The 25,840-nt window shown below is 33.5% G+C and overlaps 2 protein-coding genes across 3 annotated transcripts in view; one reads left to right on the top strand and one right to left on the bottom strand.

Annotated features, from left to right (window-relative positions):
* Positions 1–1,080: 1,080 nt before the first annotated feature.
* On the top strand, positions 1,081–5,005 carry LOC146540805 (uncharacterized). The gene is made up of 2 exons (XM_085205769.1): positions 1,081–1,694; positions 1,959–5,005. Exons 1-2 carry the CDS (start codon positions 1,677–1,679, stop codon positions 4,923–4,925), a joined length of 2,985 nt encoding a protein of 994 aa, XP_085061895.1. The 5' UTR covers positions 1,081–1,676; the 3' UTR covers positions 4,926–5,005.
* Positions 5,006–7,886: 2,881 nt separating this feature from the next.
* Positions 7,887–25,840, bottom strand: part of LOC146540804 (calcium/calmodulin-dependent protein kinase kinase 1) — a 90,441-nt gene continuing 72,487 nt past the window's right edge. For both annotated transcript variants that reach the window (XM_085202275.1, XM_085202285.1), the window contains 10 exons: positions 24,017–24,094; positions 21,156–21,342; positions 20,502–20,555; positions 18,739–18,909; positions 17,975–18,122; positions 16,998–17,173; positions 13,454–13,669; positions 11,594–11,761; positions 11,208–11,377; positions 7,887–10,862 (listed from right to left, as the gene is read on the bottom strand). In XM_085202275.1, coding sequence (XP_085058401.1) covers positions 10,559–10,862; positions 11,208–11,377; positions 11,594–11,761; positions 13,454–13,669; positions 16,998–17,173; positions 17,975–18,122; positions 18,739–18,909; positions 20,502–20,555; positions 21,156–21,342; positions 24,017–24,094 — 1,672 coding nt within the window. In that variant the 3' untranslated portion in view covers positions 7,887–10,558. The remainder of the gene's footprint in view (positions 10,863–11,207; positions 11,378–11,593; positions 11,762–13,453; positions 13,670–16,997; positions 17,174–17,974; positions 18,123–18,738; positions 18,910–20,501; positions 20,556–21,155; positions 21,343–24,016; positions 24,095–25,840) is intronic.

Here is a 25,840-nt window from a genome sequence, read left to right as displayed (position 1 = left end):
GCCTCAATATAAAGTTGAATATGAGAAGTTGGTAGGTCGTAAAGGCCTGGGCTTCGATAAACGTACCGCCACTACTTACGGTCTAAGGGCACCTATTACCGCGAAGTCACTAGAAGTTGTCAGAAGGAAGTATTATGAACACAAAAAAAATGAATAACTTTTTTGTTAATTTTTGGATTGAATAAAAAAAAAACATATTTTGGTCTTTCTTTTCAATAACAGTTTATTAAATATTTTAGTTGTATTGAAATAATGTGTTTTGAAATTAAATTAGAACTAAAATTTGTTAATATAAACACGATGGTTTTGGGTTATTCACTTTAGTAGAACAGACTTGGCTTTGAGTCTCGCTACTCAACTAGCAATTTCTAGGAAATTTGGTAGCGGCGCAGAGGAAAGAATTTTCTTCTGCTTACTCTGCTATGCGGGGAAAAGAGAAGATTGAAAATGAGAAGTTGATTGGTTGTAAAAGTCTAAGCTTTGACGAAGGAACCACCACCTCTTACGGCTTAAGAGCACTAATAACTGCAGCATCACTGGAGACCATTGGAAGGAACTATGAAAACAAAGGGAACACAGATCTCACCATTTTTGTTTCGATAATAACTCAAATGGTGATTTTTTAATTAAATTAATAACTATAATCTGGTACTATTTAAAAATACGACGATTGTGGGTTCGTCACGTTCGGGGGAAAAAATGCGGCGTTAAGTTTCGGCACTCAACATGCAATGTTTCGAATATTACAAAAAGCGTTTAAGTGCAATTTTCTTGTATGAAATACTTCAAAATTTAAAAAAATATTGAGACGTCATGTTTTTAGATTTGAATCCCACATTAATGAAGTTAATGCAGTTCTTCGAATATATTTATAAATACAAATAGACACTTCTCAAAGGTGCGTCATTTTTTTAATCGTTGTCGTTAATATTGATAATACTAATACGACAACATTAAATTATTATAACCATGTTTATTTCTAAGATGAGACTGTTTTTTTAGCTTCATGCTGTATACCGAACACATCAGGTAAGACTGAGAAACTTGGGAACCTAATGTTCTTCTCTGGGAACCTCCGTTCCCCAGTTTTTGCCGAATTCTGGAGGCATTGCTTGTTGAGTGGAAATATAAATGTAAATATTTATTTCACTTCCTCGAGTGGGAATCGAAACCACAGCCGTCGCGTTGCAGTCACACCCTTGTGCCGCTACGCCACGACGACGGTCTCGAACATAAGAATTTTAAATTTCCAAATGTTGGAAATGCAATGGACTGAGAGGACATACAAGCGCTATATTTTCTTTCGGGACACTGAATATGCTAAAAGAATTAAAAAAACTTACTTTTATTTTGGTTTCCTTCTTTTTAATATAAAATCATGGCTGCACTACAATAAACAGACTTGCCTAAATGCATGTATTAATTAATATTCAATTATAATTGATCGTTAAAATCCGTTGCGTGCGGTTTTTCCTTCGATATAAATGTTAGATCATTATTATAATGACTGCTACAGATTTAGGCGATTTTAAGTATTATGTGAATGTGTAATTAAGTAATGATTTCTGTGAAGATATTTATTAATGGAGAAAAGATGAACTGTCACCGGTTACATATTCTTTATAATAATTCCGCATTACTGTTTGTCTTCAGTCCAGTCCAGTCTTAATTTCACCATGGTTCAGTTAATACAGGTAAAATTTAAATAATATACTTGCTTTGCCCGATATATTGTAGTGCACCTAATAGTATAATAATTTATATTTTTTGTGTTGTTTGAATTTTTTTTAATATATATTTTGTAATTTCTGTATAAAATTATGAGATCGAATTTTGAAGAAATAATTTAATTAGTTTTAAACTGTTATTATTTATTATTTATTTAATACTTTATTGCACCAACATAAACATAAAACAGATACAAGATAAAATAAATATTAATGAATATTTTATTTCAGATTTTTATACTCTACATATGTGTGGCATATGCGAAGGGTCACATGTTCTTTGGCAATGATCATCATCGCGTCCATCATCAGTTTAGCGAACTTCCACAAATGATTTCTCATTTAATCACTCAAAATCTGGGAAATGCACAATCTTATGGCCAAGGATTATATCGTCCTGGAATACCAGGGAATGGCAACAATTTCGGATCTCCTTTATTCGAATATAATAGACCATCAAATATTTTTGGTGGAAATTTGTTTGGCTCACCAGATTATGCAAGTCACGAGGGTGTATTTAACTCCGAGGAATCAGGTGAACCATTACAACAGCCTAATTCAGGTGAAGAACCACAAAATATTCAAATTTCCCGAGTACCCCCAATTTCTAGTGGTGCTAATTTAGATCTTACTTCTAATATTAACAGTGAAAATATTTTACCAAATGGACAAAATGTAGATTTAACTGGACAAGGCATTGTGGGCAATATAAACGTAGACGTACCCAACATTGAAATCCCACAGATAGAAGGAATAGATGTAGGTTTAGACAAACAACCTGTTAATGCAATTAGTGGTAGCGATTTAGGTGCTCAAGCTGAAGATGGTACAAAAGTTGATTTGAATAAACCTGGAACCACAACTAATGTAGGCCCTATTATTGGACAGTTGGGGCAGGTGGGGCTACCAAATAGTGTAGCTGGCAATGTAAATGTAGAAGGAAATAAACATGACATTGGAAGTAACGTAGCTACATCAGGCCAAGATAACATCACTGTTAATTTGAATTCGTCTAGCGATTCAATAAATGATAATAATTTACACGTAAATGTGCCCGTTGATGGAGTTGTCACAGATTCAAAATTAGAAGATACTATCAAAGATATTTTTAAAATTGATGGTCAAGCCAATTTAAATTTAAATGTCGGACTCGATGAACCTAAAGCAAATGTTAGCGGGATTTCTTCTCAAAATACTAGTAATCCAGAAATTAAACTTTTAGATGTGTCAATGATTAAAGATGGAAAACTAACCCAGAATGAAAGTTCAGTAGCTGATAATTTACAAGTTGACAATTCTACTTCAATTGTAAAAGACGAAAGTAACCAAGATAATACATTAAAAACAAATCAAGTAGCACTCGCAGGTGATAATTTGGATGTAAAGATCAATAAGCATAAAGATATAAGTTCAATTGTTTTTCCAGATCAATTACGCGAAGCTAAAGATAAAATGCAGAAAGCAAAGAATGTATCTCAATTGTCAAAACTTAATGACATGAATGGTTTTGATAATGGGCAAGTATTATATGCTGTTAACATAGGATCGTCTATTGCACCACAAAACCAGGGCGCTTACGTGTCTCCAACGTCGTCAGTTAATGATCAACAAGTTTATGTAAATAGTCCCAGCGGCACATCCATTCAGTACGTACCTCAAAATCCTAGCAGCACTGTATCTAACACAGTGCCAAGTGGAAACATAATGTCAACAAATGCAAATGGAGGATCAACGACTGGAGGCTATACATTAGTAAATATACCTCAAAATCCTAGCAGCACAGTATCTAGCACAGTGCCAAGTGGAAACATAATGACAACAAATGCAAATGGAGGATTAACGAGTGGAGGCTATACATTAGTAAATATACCTCAAAATCCTAGCAGCACTGTATCTAATACAGTGCCAAGTGGAAACATAATGTCAACAAATGCAAATGGAGGATCAACGACTGGAGGCTATACATTAGTAAATATACCTCAAAATCCTAGCAGCACAGTATCTAGCACAGTGCCAAGTGGAAACATAATGACAACAAATGCAAATGGAGGATTAACGAGTGGAGGCTATACATTAGTAAATATACCTCAAAATCCTAGCAGCACTGTATCTAACACAGTGCCAAGTGGAAACATAATGTCAACAAATGCAAATGGAAGATCAACGACTGGAGGCTATACATTAGTAAATATACCTCAAAATCCTAGCAGCACAGTATCTAGCACAGTGCCAAGTGGAAACATAATGTCAACAAATACAAATGGAGGATCAACGAGTGGAGGCTACACATTAGTAAATGGCCCTGCTAATGCAAATAGTAATTCTGGACAAGCATCGTATAACCCTTCGACGTCGTCTGCAGGTCAATCAAATGCCTACTACCAAGTTCCAAGCAACCCAACACAACAATCTTACTATACTGTTCAATTGAACAATGGCCAGATTGCTTTAGTACCAGTTAATAGTGGTCAATACGTACAAAGTAATGGACAAGGTCAAGTAATAGTGCTAAGTAATGGTCAGCAATATATGCCTGTGCAAAGTACTGGTCAAATTTTATATTCTAATGGTCAACAATTGGTTCCAAGTAATAGTCAGCCCATGCAAGGAAATAATCAGTATATGACGACAAGTAATGGTCAACAATATGTCCCGAGTTCTAGTCAGCCTACGCAAGGTAATGGTCAGATTCTTGTGGCGAGCAATGGCCAGCAATATATACCGGCTAGCGCTCAGCCCACACAAGGTAATGGCCAAGTAATTATACAGGGGAATGGTCAGCATTATATACAAAGTAATGGTCCGCCAGCAAATAATCAGATCGTTGTATTGAGTAATGGACAAAATTATGCACCAAGTGGACAAGTTACCTCGCCATGGAGTCAAAACACTGGTCAGAACAATGACCAAATATACGTTCCACTCAGTAATCAAAATGCCCAAAGTAACGTAATCACTGTGCCTTCGGGAAGTATAGTGACTGTTGGTAACAGTGTTCCTTTAATGGTGTTTAAGGAAAAAGCAGAATCATCACCAAAACCATCTTCCTCTGGTGATGTCGACCAAGATGATGAAAAGGACAAAAATGAAACTTCATTGTCTTCCTCCTCTGGTGATGACGACGACGATGAAATTGATCAAGAAAAAGATGAGGTAGTAGAAGAATTAAAAAAAGATACTGTTAAAGATAAACAATAAAGGTAATGAGAATAATGTTTAAAATAAGTATTATCACAATACCACCAATTATATAGTTAATGAATAAAATTTTAAAAACATTTACAATTGTATGATTTTGTTGTTAAATTCTTTATTTTTATAGCATCACGCTTGTAGACCGCACGTAGCAGGGCAGACATGATCCCCCATCATGAAATTTAGAATTAACACAGTCCACTTCCATTAAACTTCCGTCCTCCACTTTTCGCCGAATTTTGAGGCCTTGATGAATAAAGATTGTTTATTCCCCGCGTTTATGAACACTGCCACTACGTCACTACGGCATACATAAATCAACACTGTATTTCATTTGGCGTCAGCATGTCAATATGTCTCCGGAGTGGGTCTCGCTATCAATTCGTGATTTCCCAAGGGGCTGGCTGAGCGAGCTTATCCATATTGTTTTAACTGTCACGTGATGCTTTGGCTTTTAAGCCTAATTTGTTTGACGTTTTATATGAGGTACATAATATAAAAAATGTAATACATATTTTGTTTATAATTAATGTATACGAAGATAATAAGTCACTGAATTCATTCTAAATAATTCTAAAATTTAGAATGAATTTTCATGAAACTTATCTCTCGTCGTCTTATTTGAATAAAAAAGATAATTTCGATATGACTTTTAGTTTGTGAGAAATTTGCGTTCTACAAACAACATTCACTAACTAAATTTAACACATGTACGTGTAAGCCTAGATAGATCATCACCCTTGAATATTATCCAATTCCAACAATATTATCTACTTAAACAGATATTTTTTTTGTTAGAAGTCGGTTAAAAGTTTTTATAAGAGACATAAAAAAAAATCCACATTTAGTAAAAAAATAAAAATTTTATAAAAAGCATAAAACGGGATTTATACACAACTGATTTTATTTTAAAAAAACTATTTTCTGCTTGTGATATTTATATTAAAGTCAGGTGCAATAAAAATACGGTAGTCCAGATCAAAATTTATTTATTGACTTCGATTTAAAATTTAAAATTAACAAAATTCATACAATATAAGCGTATTTAACGCTATTCTACAAATGATCTTGTTCAAAATTTTATATTGATATTTTGGATAGTTCCAGTTATAATATAGGTAAGTATGTAAACAATATTTGTATTTTTAGAAAACGTATAAAAATTTGAACGTAGCGAGATTCAAACCTGCGTGCCCTAGCGCTCTGAGTAATAAGCCATACGTTCTTAATTCTCACACGTTTTCTAAAAATATTTTTATAACCTTAGTATGGAATATTTAATTATATTTGTGCTTTTTATTAGTTAGTTGTTCCAGAGGTAATTTCCTCCAAACTCCAGCAAAAAGACCATCTACAGAACAAAACCACAAGACAAAGTCTATCAAAATCGAATCGCATACAAGCTTGTTGAATTTCAAAATACAAGTAGTTCAATTTAAAACTACTGGGTCTTTACTATATAAAGTACAGTATATTAATAAAGCATTATTTTATTCTAATCACCTATCACAACATGTAAAGGCAATTATATATTTGGACCATTCGCTTGCAAAGATAAAATGCGAAATAACAAAATTACCTAAATTCTAAGCGAACCGACATTAGCGCAGAGAGAAACTTGGAGAACTTGAAGAAAACTTAATTTTTTATATTCGAATTAGCATTTTGACATGGGACAACTTATCTTAGTACTACGTACAAAAATTTCGCATACTATATATTTCGTTGAAGAATAATTTTTAGCTTAATTACTATTTTTGAAGTTAAAAACAAAATTTTCAAGGCAAGTAGTACGCAGTGTACTCCAGAATTTAGCGAAAAGTGGGAACTGAGTGCCTTAACACTAGGTTCTCTCTGCCTTCTCTGCTGTGCGGGATACAGCGTAAGGCTGATTTTATTTTTAAAAAACAAAATGTTTTGAAAGGTCACCATTAATTATTCATGTACTTATAATTATAAAAGAGGCAAGCACTAAAGCCGGTGTCGGTTTGATACTGGACTGATTAAAACACTACAGGAACCCTGTAACAAGCCTAAGCTCGGAGAGAAGCTGGCAGGTTCGATTTGAGGGTAATTATTTCTATATATATATAACTTTATCGCATATATAACTTTAATATATAACTTTAACGCATATAGAAACTTTATCTGGTAGACTTAGTTCGGCAGCGTATGCAGTCCGCAAGATTCGTCAACTGACCGATGTTGACACCGCGCGTTTAGTATACTTCAGCTATTTTCATAGCATTATGTCTTACGGCCTATTACTTTGGGGCAGTGCCGCTGACATAGATACCATTTTTGTGCTCCAAAAACGGGCTGTCCGAGCAGTCTATAAAATGGGTCCACGGGAGTCACTAAGGAATAAATTCAAAGACTTTAACATCCTAGATGATCCCACACTACACTCCCAATATATTTACGACAACTTAGTATATGTGCATAAGAATATTAATAAATTTAATAAAAACAGTGACCTCCATCAACATAATTTAAGAAATAAAAATAAGCTTGCTGTGCCCTTCTCTAGGCTCCATAAAGTGTCTCACTCATTCGTAGGTCAAAGTATACACTTTTATAACAAACTTCCAAACGACATGGTTAATTTATCACTGAACAAATTTAAAAAAGTGGTAAAGCACAGGCTCTGCCAAAAAGCATATTACTCTGTTAAAGATTATGTTCGCGATAAAGATGTTTGGAAATGAGTTGCTCTATTTCTAAGTTAAAATTGTTAATTGTAATTTGTAACAAATGTTGGCATTTAAAAAGAGTGGCCATGAGTTTCTTTGCCTGTATCTTCTCATGAGCTCAACCATTTGAACGGGCTTTTTTCAAGTCAAAATTGCACATTTTTTTTTGTTATTTTTAATTTGCATTTTTTTTTCTACTTTATGACATGTCCAAGTAAATGTTAAGCATTTTTATGGAATAAAGATATTTTGACTTTGACTTTGACTTTATAGAATAGAATTGTAAAAAGGCATACCTACGCCTAGACGAATTTCGTGTTTGCTTTCTTTAAAACATTTAAATATTGAATAAGTTAGTTTTATTATGCTATTATTCCACGAATAGGTATTGAACCATCACTAACAGTCAGATAATAGTATATAATTGTGAATGTTAGAAAACGATATTACTATTAAATTGGTCATTTTTCTTACAATGAATTCTAAATAAAAATTATTGAAAGGAATAATTGAAGATGACTTTTTAAGTAGTAGTTAAGCCAAAGTAGTAAATGAATTCAAAATCATTTTTTTTTTTATATTTTATTTTTTTTTAATTTAAAATTTTATATTTAAATGAGGGTAGTACAATATTTAAGTATACTATTATTATTCGGGATGGTCTATTACGTTGCATTTTTATAAAATGGGGCAGTGCCTAGTTCGATGTGTAACGTTATAATTATAAATAACAAAATTCTTTTCCAAAATATAGCATTAAGAAATTGTGATATAATTGTCATTTTTATGGGGTTTTAATTTTAATAATTATTAACTTTGATTAATAATGATAAAAAAAATAATATTAATGTATTTACCAATTCTTTTTTTTGTTTTTAAACTTTTCCAGAGTAGAGTGAGCAGGCTCCGTTCTTTTTTCTACTCGGTTAATATTATATAAATATATTTTTTGTATCAAGAACCTTCCAGTTCAGCGCCACGGTGGTATATTTTTTTGTTATTTAATCTAATAGTGAATATATTTTATTTTCTATCTTAGACTACAAATCTTACAAATAAAGACAAAACAGTGCTTTGAGCATTATAATTTTTATCTTATATATAAAAAAATATTAAAGTAATTTACAACTATACTCGTATATAATTTTAAAATTTGTGAAGTTCATACATACATATGTCATATAGGTGTATAGTAAAATTCTCTTAGTAAATTGTGATATAGAATAAATTTTGATGAATCTATATCTACTTTAATATCGTCCATTCAATGAAAATCTATGAATCATACACTTTTTGGAAAAGCAGATTCGCGCTTTTTGCTTACCGTTTCACCGCAAAATCTTCGAGACGTTCCGTGGCGGAAGTCAACGCCGCGCTTATTACATTATTACAAATTTAAAAACTATAAACAAATAAAATAATGTTTTTTTTAAGTAAGTAAATATACACATTCATATTCATCTATATACAAAGAAACTTAAAGATTTGAGTGACTAATTATTTCATTGAAAGGATATTTAGAGCATAATATTTTATAATGAAAGGTGCATCAAATATGATAAATCGTGGAAAAGATAGAGCTATATACGGTTTACGTAGACTAGAGATAGTTAAAGACAATTTTCTTTTGCAAATTGTGTAAACAAAGACATTCTAGGTACTTCTTTCCCTAATTCATCCATTTATACCTACATAAATGGATGAATTAGGGAAAGAAGTATATTATAGGGCCCTCAGTGACCTTCACTGACGATCCTATGATATACTTATGCATAATAAATGAACCCACAACCATTTTAAACAAACATTCCAAAAGCTTCACACACACATAATAATGACAATTTATTATAAAAATAATCTTTAAGTGCTATATTACAGAGTCGCTACCGACGACTAATAAAATATTTTTTTATAATATATTACTAAATTTGTGGAATATCACTTTTAAAAATACCTAAACATTTTGTTTAAGCTAAATATAATAAAATTTAAATCTACATCAAAATTGACTTAGTTTTAAAAATGAAGCAAATCTCCAAAAATTTTTTAGTGGAATATAAAGTATTATGATCCTATAAATGCTATATACCTATACATAATATAATAAAGTAATTAACTAAGAAAACTAAGTACAATAATCGACTATTAAGTATTTAAAAATATTTTTAAACTATGAAATTAAAAAAAATCACTAACCGTAATACCTTTAAATTATATTTACTTATTCATAAACCCATACTTAGACCAAACATGTTTGAATTATCCGCAAAAAATCATTCGTAAAAAAATTATAATAGTTTAATATACAAAAATAATTTAAAAGTAATCATCAATTTTTTTTATTTAATAAAATTTCAAAGTTTTGAATTTTTTTTAATATGTAACATTTTTGTCAAATTAATTAGAAAAAAAAAGAGAATAACGTTTCTAAATAAGTAAATATAATTATAAGTTTTAGTTTCAGTAATCTCATTATTTAATAGAGCTCTCCTCTCTCCGTATTCTTTGGTCCAACATTATCTTTTATAAGATGTCATTTACACAATTTATTGGTCCAAAGATAAGTTTCTGAGTGAATTATATAATTTAAAATTTTAAGTAGTTACTTAAGTAGAGGGAAAGATAATCCTTCAGATTTTCTAAGTGTTTTATATATTTTGCGCTTTCACATATAAAAATAAACCGAGACATTTATTTTAAAATGCTATTAATATTACATTTATTGTATTTTTTTATTTATTTAAATTTTTATTTAATGAAAAATCTCTTTCTATAAATCCAAGCAGACTAGACAGATGAGAAGATACCAAAAACAGCAAATATTTGAATTGAAATAGAGAAATCGCTTAATAATGTAAATTTTAAAACTTTTTATTAAATAACTAGTTAATCTTTAAGTTTCTGTGGTCCTCAGAACTGAGCGCAGGGCGCAGGCGGCCGGCATCACCTCTCCTTGTCCCTGCCATTCTGTTTACTATCTTTAGCGTCTTTTACTGAATTTGTGCTGACAATGACTGACTGATTGATTTTTTTTATACAACCGCTATTACTTTGGTTGCTTGGCTCTGTTTTTGGTTTTGGTTTATTGGTTGCTTTATGTTCGGTCTGGTTGAGCATTGGTTTGGGGCTTTCTTGGGTTTTTGTGCTCTTCGCTGTTGGTTGTGTGGTTGTAGTAGTTTCTTTTGGTGACTTGACAGTTTCTTTAGTTTCTTGTACTGATTCGAGCGCAATGTCAAAAGAAGTTTGTCTGTTGAAGAAAGGAAAGTTATACATAAATAAACAGGACGGGAAACATATTATATTAAATCTTAACCATATATTTTACAAAATTATACTTGTTTTTGATATTCTGAGTATAACAGTGCTATAAAATGCACTATTACATTATATATACAGCTCGTCCTCTTGAATCCTTTTCACTTATTAGTAAAAACCGCATTGAAATCCATGAGGTAGTTTGAAATATTGAAGCCTACATCTGTGACTTTGTAATATATAATGGAACTATATAATTTTAATTATATTATTTAAAATATACGTAGAATCATAGATAAAATATAAATAGTTACTTAATAAATCTTTAAAAACTTACTTCTCAGTAAGATAGTTCCCAGGAGCTGATAACGAACGTCCAGATCTAGAGAGAGCAGCGCGTCTGGTGCCACGTTCTGTTCGTAACACTCCACTCTCTTCACCCTCCGTCTCTCCCACTTCGCTGGACTCACGCCGCGAGCTATTCTCACGACTACGAAGGAATGGGTTCTGTAAATGAAAATGTTTAGACTTTAATAGAAGTAATTGTGGGTTTGATTCTCATTCGAGGGAATTATATTTTTTTAAGTGTACCAAACGCTACAGTCTCTGAATACCTCTTTTGCCTCATCTTGTTTGATGACACTTGCCCTCCAGGTTTACTATTTAGCATATTACAGAAAAATATTTATATTAATCAAATAAAATAGTTTTTACTAAACTTACCTGAAAACTATGTTTCTTAAGCATAGTCTTTATTAGTATGAGTGTGGACAAGTTGGGTATGGAGGTGACGACGCGAGCCATATCCTCATCAGTGACTTCCACCAGACGACAGTTCTCCTGTTCTGAAGGCAATGGGTCTTTACCGTTCGACGTTACCCATTCGTGATCCTATAATTAAATAGTAGCAGATATTTGATATTAGGTTACAAAAAGTAATTTAGCATATTAAACTATCTTCAAATACTTGTATATTTTTCTAATCTTTGTAGGTTCTGTAGGTACTGTAAACAGAAGTAATGCAGATTACTAAATTAATAAGTATGATGTTCAAGCGGGCGAAGCCGTTAGTATTAATTTGTACCATATCTCAAAAATTACTTAACCGAACTTCATTAAACTTAGATTGTGTGCTGAGATATTAATCTCGGTATCGGTATCACTTTCAGTTACAGAGAAATTTCAAAACAAACATACAAACACGAAATTTAACACACAACGTGTTTGGAAGCTTAAATTGATCATCATACTCAAATATAATCCAATTCTAGTGATATTACATATGAAACTGATAACCTCTTTTATTAAATTTGTTCCAAATATCAACCTATGTCCATTTTTTCTGGAAATTGTTATTTTAATGGTTCTTGTTTTTTTTAAATACGCCTATTCTTGGTAATTCATACGCATGACCTTTTTATACAATTTAATAAATGGATATATCCACATAAATCGAGACCTACGCTAACTCGGAAATAGAAAGCGCTGACGGGAATGAAATGAAAACTTAATTTTGTTTGACAGATATTTTCAATTACATTTATATATTTTGTTACCGCCTTCTTTTAAAGAAATAAAAAAAAATTGCGTCTGTCATTTAATATTTTTTGAGAAATAATCTTTTTTTGTAATCATCGTGTACACTACAATTGATGATTACATCAATTCATCACAATCATCATTCAATCACTACCTTGTACAAAAATAGCAACCGAACACGCGTTACGCGCGTATTTATTTTTGTCTGTTTGTACACGCACATCTTCGGAACTACTGGACGGATTTGAATGAAACTTTCTTGTTGAGTTAGGTCTGGGCAGGATCTAGATCAGGCACAGTTTGCCTTAGAAGATTTTTATGTATCAAAATATTTTTTAAACACACGTATATAATTAACTACTAATTGCTCCAAGTTTAATATAACAAAATAAAATTGATTTAATCTCATTTAAGACATTAATAGAAGTCTCTGAGTGTGGCTATAACGAATTGTCATTTATTTTATTGGTGTGAAACAAAGTTCAATATTTGTTTTCAACGCAAATGTTTGATGACAGCGACACACGAGGCCTCGTACCGCATCTCGTACATACCTACGTCGTATATACGAGTACTTCTGTCTGTTTGTACATAACAAGTCCATTATTCTAAATTGTTATACATTTGTTTTGGGCTTATTAGCCTCTCTTTGTTGTCAATTATTTTTTATTATTCTTTGCTATATTATAATTATATGAAAGCCCAAGTATACGAATATGTATCCGATACGCGACTGATTGTGAGTACCATCCCCACTCGAGGAAATTAAATATTTATGTTCATTTCTTCGCTCTGCTGTCGAGTTCCGTCACTCAACAGGCAATGCTCCCAAAATTCAGCGGCAAATAGGGAACGGAGTGTCTTAACAGAGGTTCCCTCTGATATATGTGGTTATCTCGCATATTATCGTGATATGCAGCAAAAGAAAAGAGTTTAAAGTGATCTATATACCACTGGGGTCTTATATGTTATCTCGTAAAATAGAATAATATAAAATAAAACAAATTACTCGAGGAGAATAACAAAGGAAAACTTTTGTCTTACCTTAATTTCTTGCATCGTTACTCTAGTCTTAGGATCCTTATCCAGCAACCTCAATAACAACCTCCTGAGGGGTCTTGATAGTTGAGGCTTGGGAGGGAAGGTGAGAGGTTCGGCTAGTATCCTCTTCCTGAGGTCTTCCGATGTGGGCGCTATCCAGGGTACTCTGCCTGTTACCATCGCATATAATGTCACACCTAGAGACCAGATATCGGCAGCCTGAAAGTTACACAAGTCTCATATGGTTTAATATGTTTTAGGTTTTTTAGCTTCACGCTGTAATTTACATAGGGTAGGCAAAAGAAACATAGTGTTAAGACACTTCCGTTCCCCACTTTCCATCCAATTCTTGGACTAATGTGTGTTGAGTGATGGAACGTAATGCCAGACTCCACTACATTTGCCTTGGTCCCAAAGCGAGGAAAAGAAAATTTTAAATATTTAATTCCCTCGAGTCGGGATTCTATACATAATATAGACTAGTATGGATTGTATATAAATATAGATTCCTATAACGAATACACAGGTCATTTCCCATTTCCCCTTACGTATTTACAAAAAATAAGTTATTCATTCAAAATATTCATACGTCTTCGCCATTTGCCTTCGCCATATTTACCCAAGTTTGATAACTTGGTAAGGATTTCCTCGCTTCTAATGTGTTTGTTCGGCCGCGCTATGTTGGCTTAGAGCGAGTGTACTTTTAATATAATAGGGAAAGCTACACCGAAGGTGCTGTTATTAAGTGCAGACGGTATTGGGTTCAAATTTTATATACGTGTATAAAACGTGGTTTAGGGATCAAATTATGCTGTCAGAATCAGCAAATAGACTGTGTTACGTCGAAATGATCAATATGATGTAATAGAGCCTACAGCCTCCCTCGATAAATGACTTATTCAATATTAAAATATTTTTTCGTATATAGTATTGTCCGCATAATACTTTTTAAAAAAACCTTTACCTAACCTATAAATTCTATAAAAAAAAAAAAAAAGAATTAAAAAAAAACTATTTTTTCTACTTTTATAGATGTTTCATCACTAATAAATAATGTAGGGTTCTCTGATTTTGTAATATCTGTGGAGGAATTGATAATAAGTGCAGGAAGCTAAAGGTATAGATTATATACTATTACAGGTAATACTTAAGTCACAATAACGGTCTTTATTTAAATGAGCCAATCAAAACAAAGAACCAAACGATATACTTTATAATATAAATACCACCATTGTGGGGCTCCCATTGTTAATGAAAAAACAAAACAATCCAGAATCAGATTTTAAAATATTATGACATTTAAACTTCTGCCACGATATGTGACACAAATTAAAATATTTTTTTAATATTTTTATAATATAAGGCCTCGACGGCCTACAAATACCTAGGCCTTAAAAAGCCTACCCATCTATATATACTCATATGTGGGATACAGCGTAAAGCTGAAAAAATAATCTTATTTACTTTTTTTAATTATATTAAATGAATTAAGGCTGTTCTTTGTTACCAATTTAAAACTATGATTTTATTTCTATATTGCGGTATCGAGTGTTCTCGGTACGTGATATTGGCAAAGCAATTAGCGCTTCAACTGACTCCCCTGAGAGTAAAAACTAATAAACTGAAATAAACTAGTATTTTTAGGGTTCCGTATACCAAAAGGTAAACACGGAACCCTGTGTGTTTGAAATTGTTTTTCGTCTGTCCGTATGTCAAAACCATTAATAGTGAGATCGCGTGAAAGTATTAAGCTGAAATTAATATCAAATATTTAAATCTATCTCTCTTTAAGTACAGAAAAATTAAGCTTCGATTTCGATTTTACTTGATTTGTATGAACTTCGCAGTGTTATCAAAACCTATAGGGTATTTCCTGTGAACCTACAATTATGAAATATGGAAAGTGAGAACAGAGATTTGGAGAGAGACAGAAAAGAAATCATTACAAGCCTTAATTTATTACAAAATTAGTGCATAGTATGCCCGCAAATTTAAGTTTATCAAATTTTATAAGTTGTACTTTCGTTGACCTACAATCCTGAAATTGGTATGAAAGCATCGGGGGGCTAGTCCGACTCGCACTTAATCGGTTTTGTTTAAGATAAACTACTTTTTTAATAGAAATATAAAGAAAAATACGTTATTTAAATTTAACCTACGTTTTTCAGAATTTACACATTTAAGACACACAAGTCTTCATGGCGTTTGACTGTAAGCTCGCCGGCTACAGGTGCGATTCAAACACGTAGAAATAAATTATATTCGATTCTACGCTCTAGTAACAAGGCAAAGCGCAACGTTGAGCTCCGCCGCTCAACACATAATATCAAAAACTAGAAGGAGCGTGGAAAACAAAATTGGAGGAGGTTAACATTAAATTCCTTTTGCCTACCCTTTATGCGAGATTCAGCGTGTATACACAGAATACAAAATACATCCAAACACCCAAACAACTCGCTAAAGTCAACCCGCAGTTCAAATTGAATGTGAAATGAGATACGAATCTGTTGACCTTTGCTCATCATTACGAGGTCTCTATTTGGCTTTGGAGTTAATTATCGACAGGCTTATAATTACCCTTTCTAAATTGTTAATGTTTTGTATTTACCATACATTACATTACGTGTATAGAATGCTTGAATTGTTTATTAGGTTGTATAATGCGGATTAGAATTCTACCCAGGACAGATGATTAGAATTGTACAGGATCCAGCACCTCCAAAGATTAAAATGAAACAATCATAGCATCACATATATTTCAACTTTTATAAATTGTACTTCCCGTTGACCTACAACCCTGGAATAAGTACGGAAGTCTCAATGGGCGATTCTGACTCGCACTTAAACAGATTTTATTTTATACAAAATAGCGATACATTCATAGTAGAAACATCTATAATTCTTATATTAAACTAGCGGACGCGCGCAGCTTCGCTTGCGTATTTAGGGGTGACTTCTAATAAACCATGAAACATGTGTTCAATTAAATACTTTTAATAGTGTGAATTTCAAATTTTATAAAAATTGGTCCTGATTTAAAAAAAAATCTATACAAACTTTCAACCCCTTATTTGCACCCTTATGGGAAGAATTCTAGAAAACCATGAAACATGTGTTCAATTAAATACTTTTAAGAGTCTGAATTTCAAATTTCATAAGAATCGGTGCCGATTTAATTTTTTTTCCATACAAACTTTCAACCCCTTATTTGTACCCTTAGGGGCAAAATTCTTGAAAACGTTGAAACACGTATTCAATTAAATACTTTTAAAAACTAAATTTCAAATTTTATAAGAATTGGTGCCCATTTAAATTTTTTTCCATACAAACTTTCAACCCCAATTTCACCCCTTTAGGGTTAAAATTTTTCAAAATCCCTTCTTAGTGGATGTCCAGATTACGAAACTAAACATCTGTCCAAATTCTACGTTTCTACACACAGCGGTTACGGCTGTGCGTGCGTCTTACCTCAGTCAGTGAGGACAAGTCCTTTTATATATATAGATAAGCTTTAAAAAGCTGAAAAATATATTTTTTTTCAACTTACTTCACCAATGTCAGTAGACTCGGGTGCCCTAAAAGCAGGGGTACCAACCCCACCAGACAGACGACCAGCTCCAGCCAGTTCTCCACAAGCTCCTAGATCAGCTACTTGCACCCTTCCCTCTCCTAGCAGAAGGTTGGCAGGCTTGATGTCTCGATGGGCGATACGTTGAAAATGCACTAGAAGTGGTTATTTTAATCTTTTTAAGATATATCGTTGCTCTAAAGTAATAATTATGTAGAAATTTGGGTATATATACCTAAGTACAAAATATTGAAGTTCTTTTTGTAATTTCACGATTTATACCGCAAAGCAAAGTAGAAAGAGATATCTTACTGCCAAAACACTCTGTTCTGTATTTTCCTTCCATTATTCCGCGTTTTGTCATCAAGTAGATAATAAATGAAAATAGATGAGAATGTGGATCGAATCCACGACCATCTCGATAAATCAGATACTGCCATGTGATAGCCTTAAAATTTAACTTATTTTTTTCATAATTTTAATATTGGTTTATATTGTTCACTTTTATAAAGCTTAGGTCCTTTGAAATCAGAATTTTATTGCTAAAAACTTCTCAAAACAAATACAAACAATAAAATATGAAATTCAAACTTAACTGTAATAAAAAAGTTTAAATAAAAGACTACCCACAGTTGTTCGTTCAATAAATTTTCTTTAGTCTAGACGAATAAATAAAATCTGTATGGCGTTAAGGAAGTTTGTTAAAACTTTTATAGTACAAGAGGTCGTCGTGTCCCCGTGGGAGAGCGACTGACCGTATACACGGCGGTTATGGGTTCGATTTTCATATAGGGAATGATTATATTTAATGTTTTTTTATTTTCGTACTTTGGTAAACGAACTTCGGCGTTGTGGTTTTGAAAATTGGGTAGTTAATGGGGAACTTTTACTAGTTCCCCTCTGCTATAGGGGAAAAAAGCGAAGCTGCTTTTTTTGTTTAGTCTTATATCACTTACAGTACTCTACGCCGAGAACGGCGTCTCTGAAGTATTTTCTCGCGAGGTCCTCGTTGAGGGGATTGTCGCTGGGTATGTCTATCACAGGACCTCCTTCCAGAAGTTGGAATACAAGATAAAGCTGGTCTTCTGCTGGATCGTCTAGGACCTTTGGATAAAAATAATTACAATAATTAATAAATATTAAATAATTATATCCATTTACATTTACAACAAATATATTTGAATACCTATACATAATATAGTGTATAGATATTTTAAAACAACTATCGTAGTACATAAATGTACAAATATTTAACATCGAGTATAGAATTACCGGATGCGGTTATTCGAAAACTAATTATTACATGAAAATAATTATGTTAATTACGCGGTTTTGGTCGCGCGATGATATCGGCCTTTTACTAAATGTTAAGTATCGAATAGCGGGATTCAGCCGTCGTAGCGCAGAGGCACAAACGTGCGTAAATGTAACGGTCGTAGATTCTATTCCAAGTAGGAGAGATTAAATATTTAATATTTTCACTTCCTTGCTCTGGTATCGAGGTAACAGTGCGGCGTTAAGTTCCGCCTCTCAACACGCCAAGAATTTGACGAAGATTCGTAATAATAGGATCGAAGGTTCCCTCTGACTACCCTACACAGGAGGAGCGTGAAGCTAAAAAAAAAGAAAAAAAATCTGTGTCGAATTTTAACACTAAAAAACTACTATATTTATTTACTTATGCCAATATTATATCATAAATTAAAAGAAAATAATTTACCTCTACAAGTTTCACAACATTAGGATGATCTAGCTTTTTCAAAACTGCTATTTCTCGATATACCCGTTGTAGAGGATCTGGTGGAGGACCAGGACCTGGTCTTCTCGGAGGTGTTCTTCCGAAGAGTCCCGCTCGTCGCATTAACTTCCTTTTCGATAAAATTTTCATTGCCTGCAAATAGTATAGAGATAAGGTATGAGAAACAGGGGGGACCTCGATTGACCTACTAAAACATTGTTTCGATGATACTGGGGAAAAGCCACATAAAAAGCATGAGGATCTCTAGGAGGCCATATTATATGAGGTTGATGATAGTGGACGAAGTGAAAGAGGTATGCAGGTATTGCAACGTTTGATGCTCTGTTTTTTTTTAAATTGCATATACTTATTTATTTACAAGATATTAAAACAAGAACAATAAATTTTTTTGTTTGTCTGTCTTTCTGTTTACCCGAGATAATCTCTGGAAGAGCTTAACCGATTTGGCCTGTAAAATCAATATATTTTCATTTTTTTCACCGAGGCAAAGCGCGGTGTTGAGTTCGGCCTCTTAACACACAATGCCTCTTGAATTTGGTGGAAAGTGGGGATCGGAGTGTCATAACACTAGGTTCCCTATGCTTATCCTGCTGTGTGCAGGATACAGCGTGAAGTTTATTTTTTTAAATAATCAAACATTTTTCTAAATATATTAAAGCAGTATAAAATAAATATTCGTATAGATTAAGCGGGAGAAGCCGCGGACGGGTCACGTAGCTGAATAAAAATGGATAATCATTACAAAGGAACCTAGTGTCTATTTAATTACTCATAATAGCCGTATATCTGCGCCATTCTTATTGTATCTCGAATATAATATATTTTATGATATTCCATTTGAATATATTGCTGTAATAAGTGTACCTACATGAGGCCGGTCGTGGCGCATGGGCTCAACTGGGGCTGGACTTTACAAGCGACAGGATGTGGGTTCGATTTTCTCTGGAGTAGATGAAATATTTAGTATTTTCATTTCTTCCCTCTGGTGTCAAGGAAAAGCAGGCCACGCAGTACGTCCCCAGATTTCAAAGGAAAGCGGATAGTTTTAACGCCAGGCTCCCTTTGCGACTGTAACGGATTCGATTCCCACTCGCGTGAATTAACAATCCTAGCTCTGATAACAAGAAAAAACGCAGCATTGAGTTCCGTCACTCCATACGCAATATTAAAAAAATGCTGTATTTTGAGAACTTAGAGTCTCCACACTAGGTTCTCTCTGCAATCCTACTGTGCTGGAAACATCGTTAAACCGCTTTTTAATGGCTATTTAATTGCTCATAGGAGTAGATAGAACACTTGTTCACTGCGCCATTCTTACTGCATCTCGAATATATTACCATTTTAATATATTGATGTAATTAACATACATACATACATCTCGAATAGTTCTTATATATTTCTTTGTATAATATAATTAAAATTCTTTAGAACGAATGCATTAGCGATTTAAATAAGAGGAAAAACATTTTGACCATATAATGTTTGTGCAATAAAATATGATATCTGTAATTAATTTTATCTTGTTATTATTTTCTCGCTTTGGTAAGTGCGGCGTTGAGTTACGACACTCTCGAAAATTTATCGACTACTGAATAGCATTATAATTATTATAAATGTTTAAAAATTTTCATACTAATAAGTTATTTTCTTCCTATAATGTTTAAATAATACATAAAAAAATAAAAGATAGGGTGTAAATTATTTAATATGTAAAATATACTTACGTAATGTGTATCGTCTTCTTCACTGTATGCCAGCTTTACTATTCCGTAAGAGCCCTGTTGATGAAAAAAACAAAAAAAATGAATTATTCTAAAATGACCTCTCCACCCTATATCTCGCATATAGCACAATAGGCAGAGAAAATATAATATTAAGGCACTTCGTTCACCACGTTCCGCCGGATTGTTGGGTGGCGGAATTCAGTGGAACTTTTCTTACATCAGTCTTCTCACTCTAGCGTGAAAAAGAAAACTAATACATTCCCTCGAGTGGGAATCAAATCGACAACCGTCGCGTCAATATGAAACATATGTAAAGAAAAAAAAACGCCTTGTAATAGATAAAATATTTCTAGTTAAAGTTTAAATTATTCAATACCACAGTTTCAATATAGTGGAGTTCATTAAACATTAAAAGTCAATCGTCATCACGATCCTCGATACGGTCTCTCGGTGTAAAGTGAAGATACAAAGAATCCAAGATAAGTAGATAAATATAGTTATTTTAATAAATACATAAATGCTATGTGCAAGACACAGAGTGAATAAAGTAATACGCAGCCAAAAGAACTACTGATTTTCTTAAAATTTTCTCCAATAAAAAACCTACTCCTACAAATTCCATCCAAATTCTCTAAATCGTTAGAAACAACTCACCTGCCCAATAGGTTCCAGCAACCTGTACTGGTTTAGCTGGACATAGCCTGAGGCCTGCGCTAAAGACACTCGTCGTGATTCTCGCGGGGTTCTCCTCGCTTTGGGGGACCCTTGGGTACTGCATTCTGCTGACTTTGCTGCGTGAGACTTGAGTAAAGCTGACCTGTCTGTGGGGTACGCTGATAGCCTATGTACAAATATTCAAAATATTAGCAAAACACGTTCGTTATGACGAAGTGGTGGACACTTTTTGGATTTTGTCTTTATTTATATTGTTAGTTCTTACTTCGTGCCAAATTTCATAACTGTAGGTCCATGGGAAGTAACTTATAGGTTTTGATTAGGCGGCAAATTTCATATAAAATGCAGAAAAATCTATGCATAGATGCTCATCTCCCGTTCTCTAAGGGACTAATAATAGCAGCCTATACCTCTACGCTATCTCGAGATAAATGGTCCTAATAAATCGTCTTGATAGGCGTACGGACAGACAACAAAGTGATCCTATAAAGGGTTCCGTGTGTACCTTTTGACGTACGGAACCCTAAAAATCACTTTAAAAAAAAATATATTTTAATAGTCAAAACAAGTAACTAACTAAGATTTTACAACAAGTTGGCTTAGAATCTACATACAACATATTCTAGATTCAATCTTCATTTCCAAGTTTAACATATTAATATATTTTTTTACTTGAATTTCCTAGACCTAGGCGAGACTATGCCTAGAATTAGGTCAAATCGGTCCCGATATAGTTTCTACGATAAATCATGCAAAAGGGTGGAAATGTTGCTATTAAAAGATAAAGCAGCTTCACTTTATAACATGTAGCAGGGTAGACAGTGGGAACCTAGTGGCAAAACATTCCGTTTCATATTATTCCGGGACATAATATTGAGGGGCGAGCCTGTACGCCGCGGTTAGCACAACCAGATCATTGAAACAAATTCAGATTCCAAATGGGGATCAAATATTCAACTATCGTCCGTACTTTAGTACTTAAACTAATCGCAGCATCAAGTTTCACCAGTCAGCACACTATATCTCGAAAACTTGGCAGAAAGTGGGGAACGGAGTGTCCTAACACTAGGTTCCCTTACCACAGGTCCTAACACTAGGTATCCATACTATATACGGGATACAGTATAATAATTATTTCAGTGAAAATGGTCCAAGAGACTATCTTCAAAACGAATTATCCGCTTATAGCAATTCCATTTCCAACGGAACTATTGAAACGGCGTTAAGCGTACCCCATTGTTGAATAAGTCGCCGTTCCGCTTTCCTTTCATAGAAATATTTAATTGATTTTACTTAAAGTTGCTTTCTTTGAGCAAATATGAATAGAAAACGTTATGTTAAAAGCGACAATGTAATTAACTTAATGTTTATCTTTACATCTTCTAAAGTTTACAAATTTAATTTTGCAATTCATCATTGGCTATGAACAGAATGTTTTGTCACTAGATTCTATTTCAAAGAAGTAATGTATAATTATTTTTTTAACTTCACGCTGTCTCCGTCGCGTCTTCAACGATGGCCAGTAGGTAGATACGTATAATTTAAGTTCAGAAATCATCATCATCATCATCAACAGCCATCGATTGTTCACTGTTGAACATATGCCTTCCTCAATTCTCGCCACCACACTCGATCCTCAGCTCTTCGGATCCATCTGCTTCATTATCTAGCAGGGGGGTCGTCCCACCGGACGTTTTGTACGGGGTCTCCGCTCTAAGACACGTCTGCCCCAGCGGCCGTCGGCTCTACGACAAATATGCCCCGTCCATTGCCACTTCAGCTTACGAATTCTTTGAGCTATGTCGGTAACTCTGATTCTCCTCCGGATTTCCTCATTTCGGATTCTATCCTTTAGAGATAGATACACCGAGCATAGCCCGCTCCATGGTGCGCTGAGCGACTTGAAATTTGTGAAAATTTTTTTGAAATACTAAGGTTTCCAACACATTATTTCTCATATTTAGGGGGAAAGTGGAGAAGGGAGTGACTGAACATTAGTGTCCCTCTCAATATCCTACTTAGATAGATAGATAAAAATCTTTATTGCACACTTTAAAAGATACAGTACAATAAATATTTAAAACAAAATGCACAAAGGCGGCCTTATCACTACAAGTGATCTCTTCCAGGCAACCGAATTCCGGAAGGATATAATTAAAAGTGCGGGCATAATGCGGTGTAAAGTGACGCGAAAAATAACTAAATAAATAAATAAGAAAACAAAGAAATAAAATAAATAAATAAATTACTTAACATTACAATAACATACCTTATACACCAGAACAACACATAGGCTACCATTTATTTATTATAATTTAGTATAATTTGTCTTTAATATATAAGTTTAAGCGGGCGAAGCCGCAGGTTTGTACCGATCGTATTTAACACCTAAACAGGCCAAACTTTCAGATGGAAGAGTAAGCCTATTAATTTGACAAAGTATACAGATAAAAGTTTCAGACTAACATATATATGTGCGTAAAATGAAAAGGTCCCCCCCCACTCGGGTTGCCAAATATTAGCAAAGGTACGGACTACGGTAGTTTCATAATTATCAAAGAGGGTATGTATAATTGAATATTAAAATGGTGAATGTGCCTTCGTGGTTCTGTGCGTCTAGTGATTGATTAAACTTAATAGATTTTTTTTATCTTCTCACTGTATCCTGCATATAGCGGGTTAAGAGGAGTGAACCTAGAGCTAAGTCAAAATTGGTTTAATAACTCAGGAGTTACAGTGCCATAGACAGACACACAGACAGTTCGAAGTTATGAACAGACCCCTCTTTTTGAGTAGGGGGTTAAAAAGAGAGTTAAAAAGATATATAACCAAATAACAACCTGTCTCCTTCCGCCTTCTGCCATCTCTTAACGTCTCGCTCCCTGTTCGCCTCGCCGACCACATCCACGGCGGAATGTCTGAAACAATACATACGTAACTAAATATTATTAGTTTAATAATTCTAACATTATAGACGCGACGGTTATGGATTCGATTCCTTTCGGGGGAATTATTTTCATTTCTTCGCTTTGGTAATAAGACAAAGCGTAGCGTTTCGCTTCTCCAGTCAACACGAAATAAAAAAAATATTCCCCCGAATAAGAATCAAGGCAACACGGCACGTCGCGTTTACAGGCGCGGCACACACTGTGCCACGACGGTTTCTATTTTCACAAAAATCACGAACTTAAAAGCCAAATATCCATTTTATATATAAATAAATTTCTACCCACCCCAAAAATACCATTACGACAGGACCAAAACACTAATAAAATCATCCTGTACAAAGGAAATTTGTGAGAAAATCAAATATATTAGAATCAATTTACATCACCGACGCCGTCAGCTCTCGGCAGAGTGGAGACGGGGCACGTATGAACTACTCAGGGTGGTATGTCAGGTTTCTCGATTTTATCCGACTGTGGTAGATAAATAGCTATTACTTTTAAACACCAAGGGGGTTACGTAGTTATACAATTTTAGAAACTGAATAATACAATTATTACAAGTGGTTAGAAACTCACTTGTAATATTTAATTTTTAGTTTTACGTTTTATCCCACATATGCAGGATAGGCAGGGGGAACCTGGGAACCTAGTGTTGAGTTACTCTGTAAGACACTTTCGTTCGCCACATTTCGCCGAATTCTAGAGTTTGCGTATCGGGTAGAGTAGAGAGTTTTGTCTTTTCTTAAAATAAATTAACAATTTTAAAATATAAAAATCACTCTAGTAAAATGATAAAACGTGGCGTTAAATCTCGCCACTCAACACTCATTATCTCAAAAATAGAATGGAGAGCAAAAAACTTAATTTCCTCTGCCTACCAAACTTTGCGAGAAAAAGCATGAAGGTTTTTTTGTTTAAAATAAAGATCAATCATCTCTCATCATTCTTTAATTTCCCTCCTTCTCTCTTTCTTTTTTATCAATTAAATACATATACATAATAAAAATAGCGTATCATGTCGATGACAGCCCCGTCGAAGCCCAGAGTAGTTTTTATGAAGACCCCCGACAGGTGATCAATCACCGTCCACAGCGGCGCTGCAATATTGTGTTATACTTATTTTATACCTAATATATGGAAGGATGAGAACGCGCCATCTTGATGAATACTTCACTGTTCATACAAACACAAGTATTCTTTTATTTTTTTTGTTTTCTTTCGTTAGAGTGATATTTATGTTTTTTTTCAAACTGCATACCGCTGTGTTCCACACATAGGATGGTCCACAGGAGGTGCCCTATAGGTTATGATACCTCGTAAACTTCATACAAAATACAAAAAAATGGAGAGGAAACCTGTCCGTTCCAAATTTATGAAATAGGCATTTCCTGTAGAAATGCATAAACCATCTCACAATGTAGGGTAACTAGATAAATAAAACGTTAGTTTTATGTTATGAATATGAATACTCCTTAAACATACATTGCATATATTAGAACCTAAAACTAAGTAAAGCTAAGTATAGGTTTCTACAATTCTACTGCGATATGATAGAATTATGTATAATACTTATTTAGGAAATATATAAGAACTTAAATATGGCTAGATCTGAACCTCCTGAAAACTTAAATAGATATTTTCAATCCTAAGTGTGGAACAACACCTTAAAAATGTTAAAACACTTACTATTACTATATATATTTAGTGTCCTCTATT

This window comes from Heliconius melpomene, chromosome 2 (assembly GCF_056956725.1).
Source record: "Heliconius melpomene rosina isolate 202511_hmr_F chromosome 2, ASM5695672v1, whole genome shotgun sequence".
NCBI lineage: Eukaryota > Metazoa > Arthropoda > Insecta > Lepidoptera > Nymphalidae > Heliconius > Heliconius melpomene.
The sequence above is the reverse complement of the archived record's forward strand: the minus strand, read 5'-3'. Positions and strand labels throughout refer to the sequence as shown.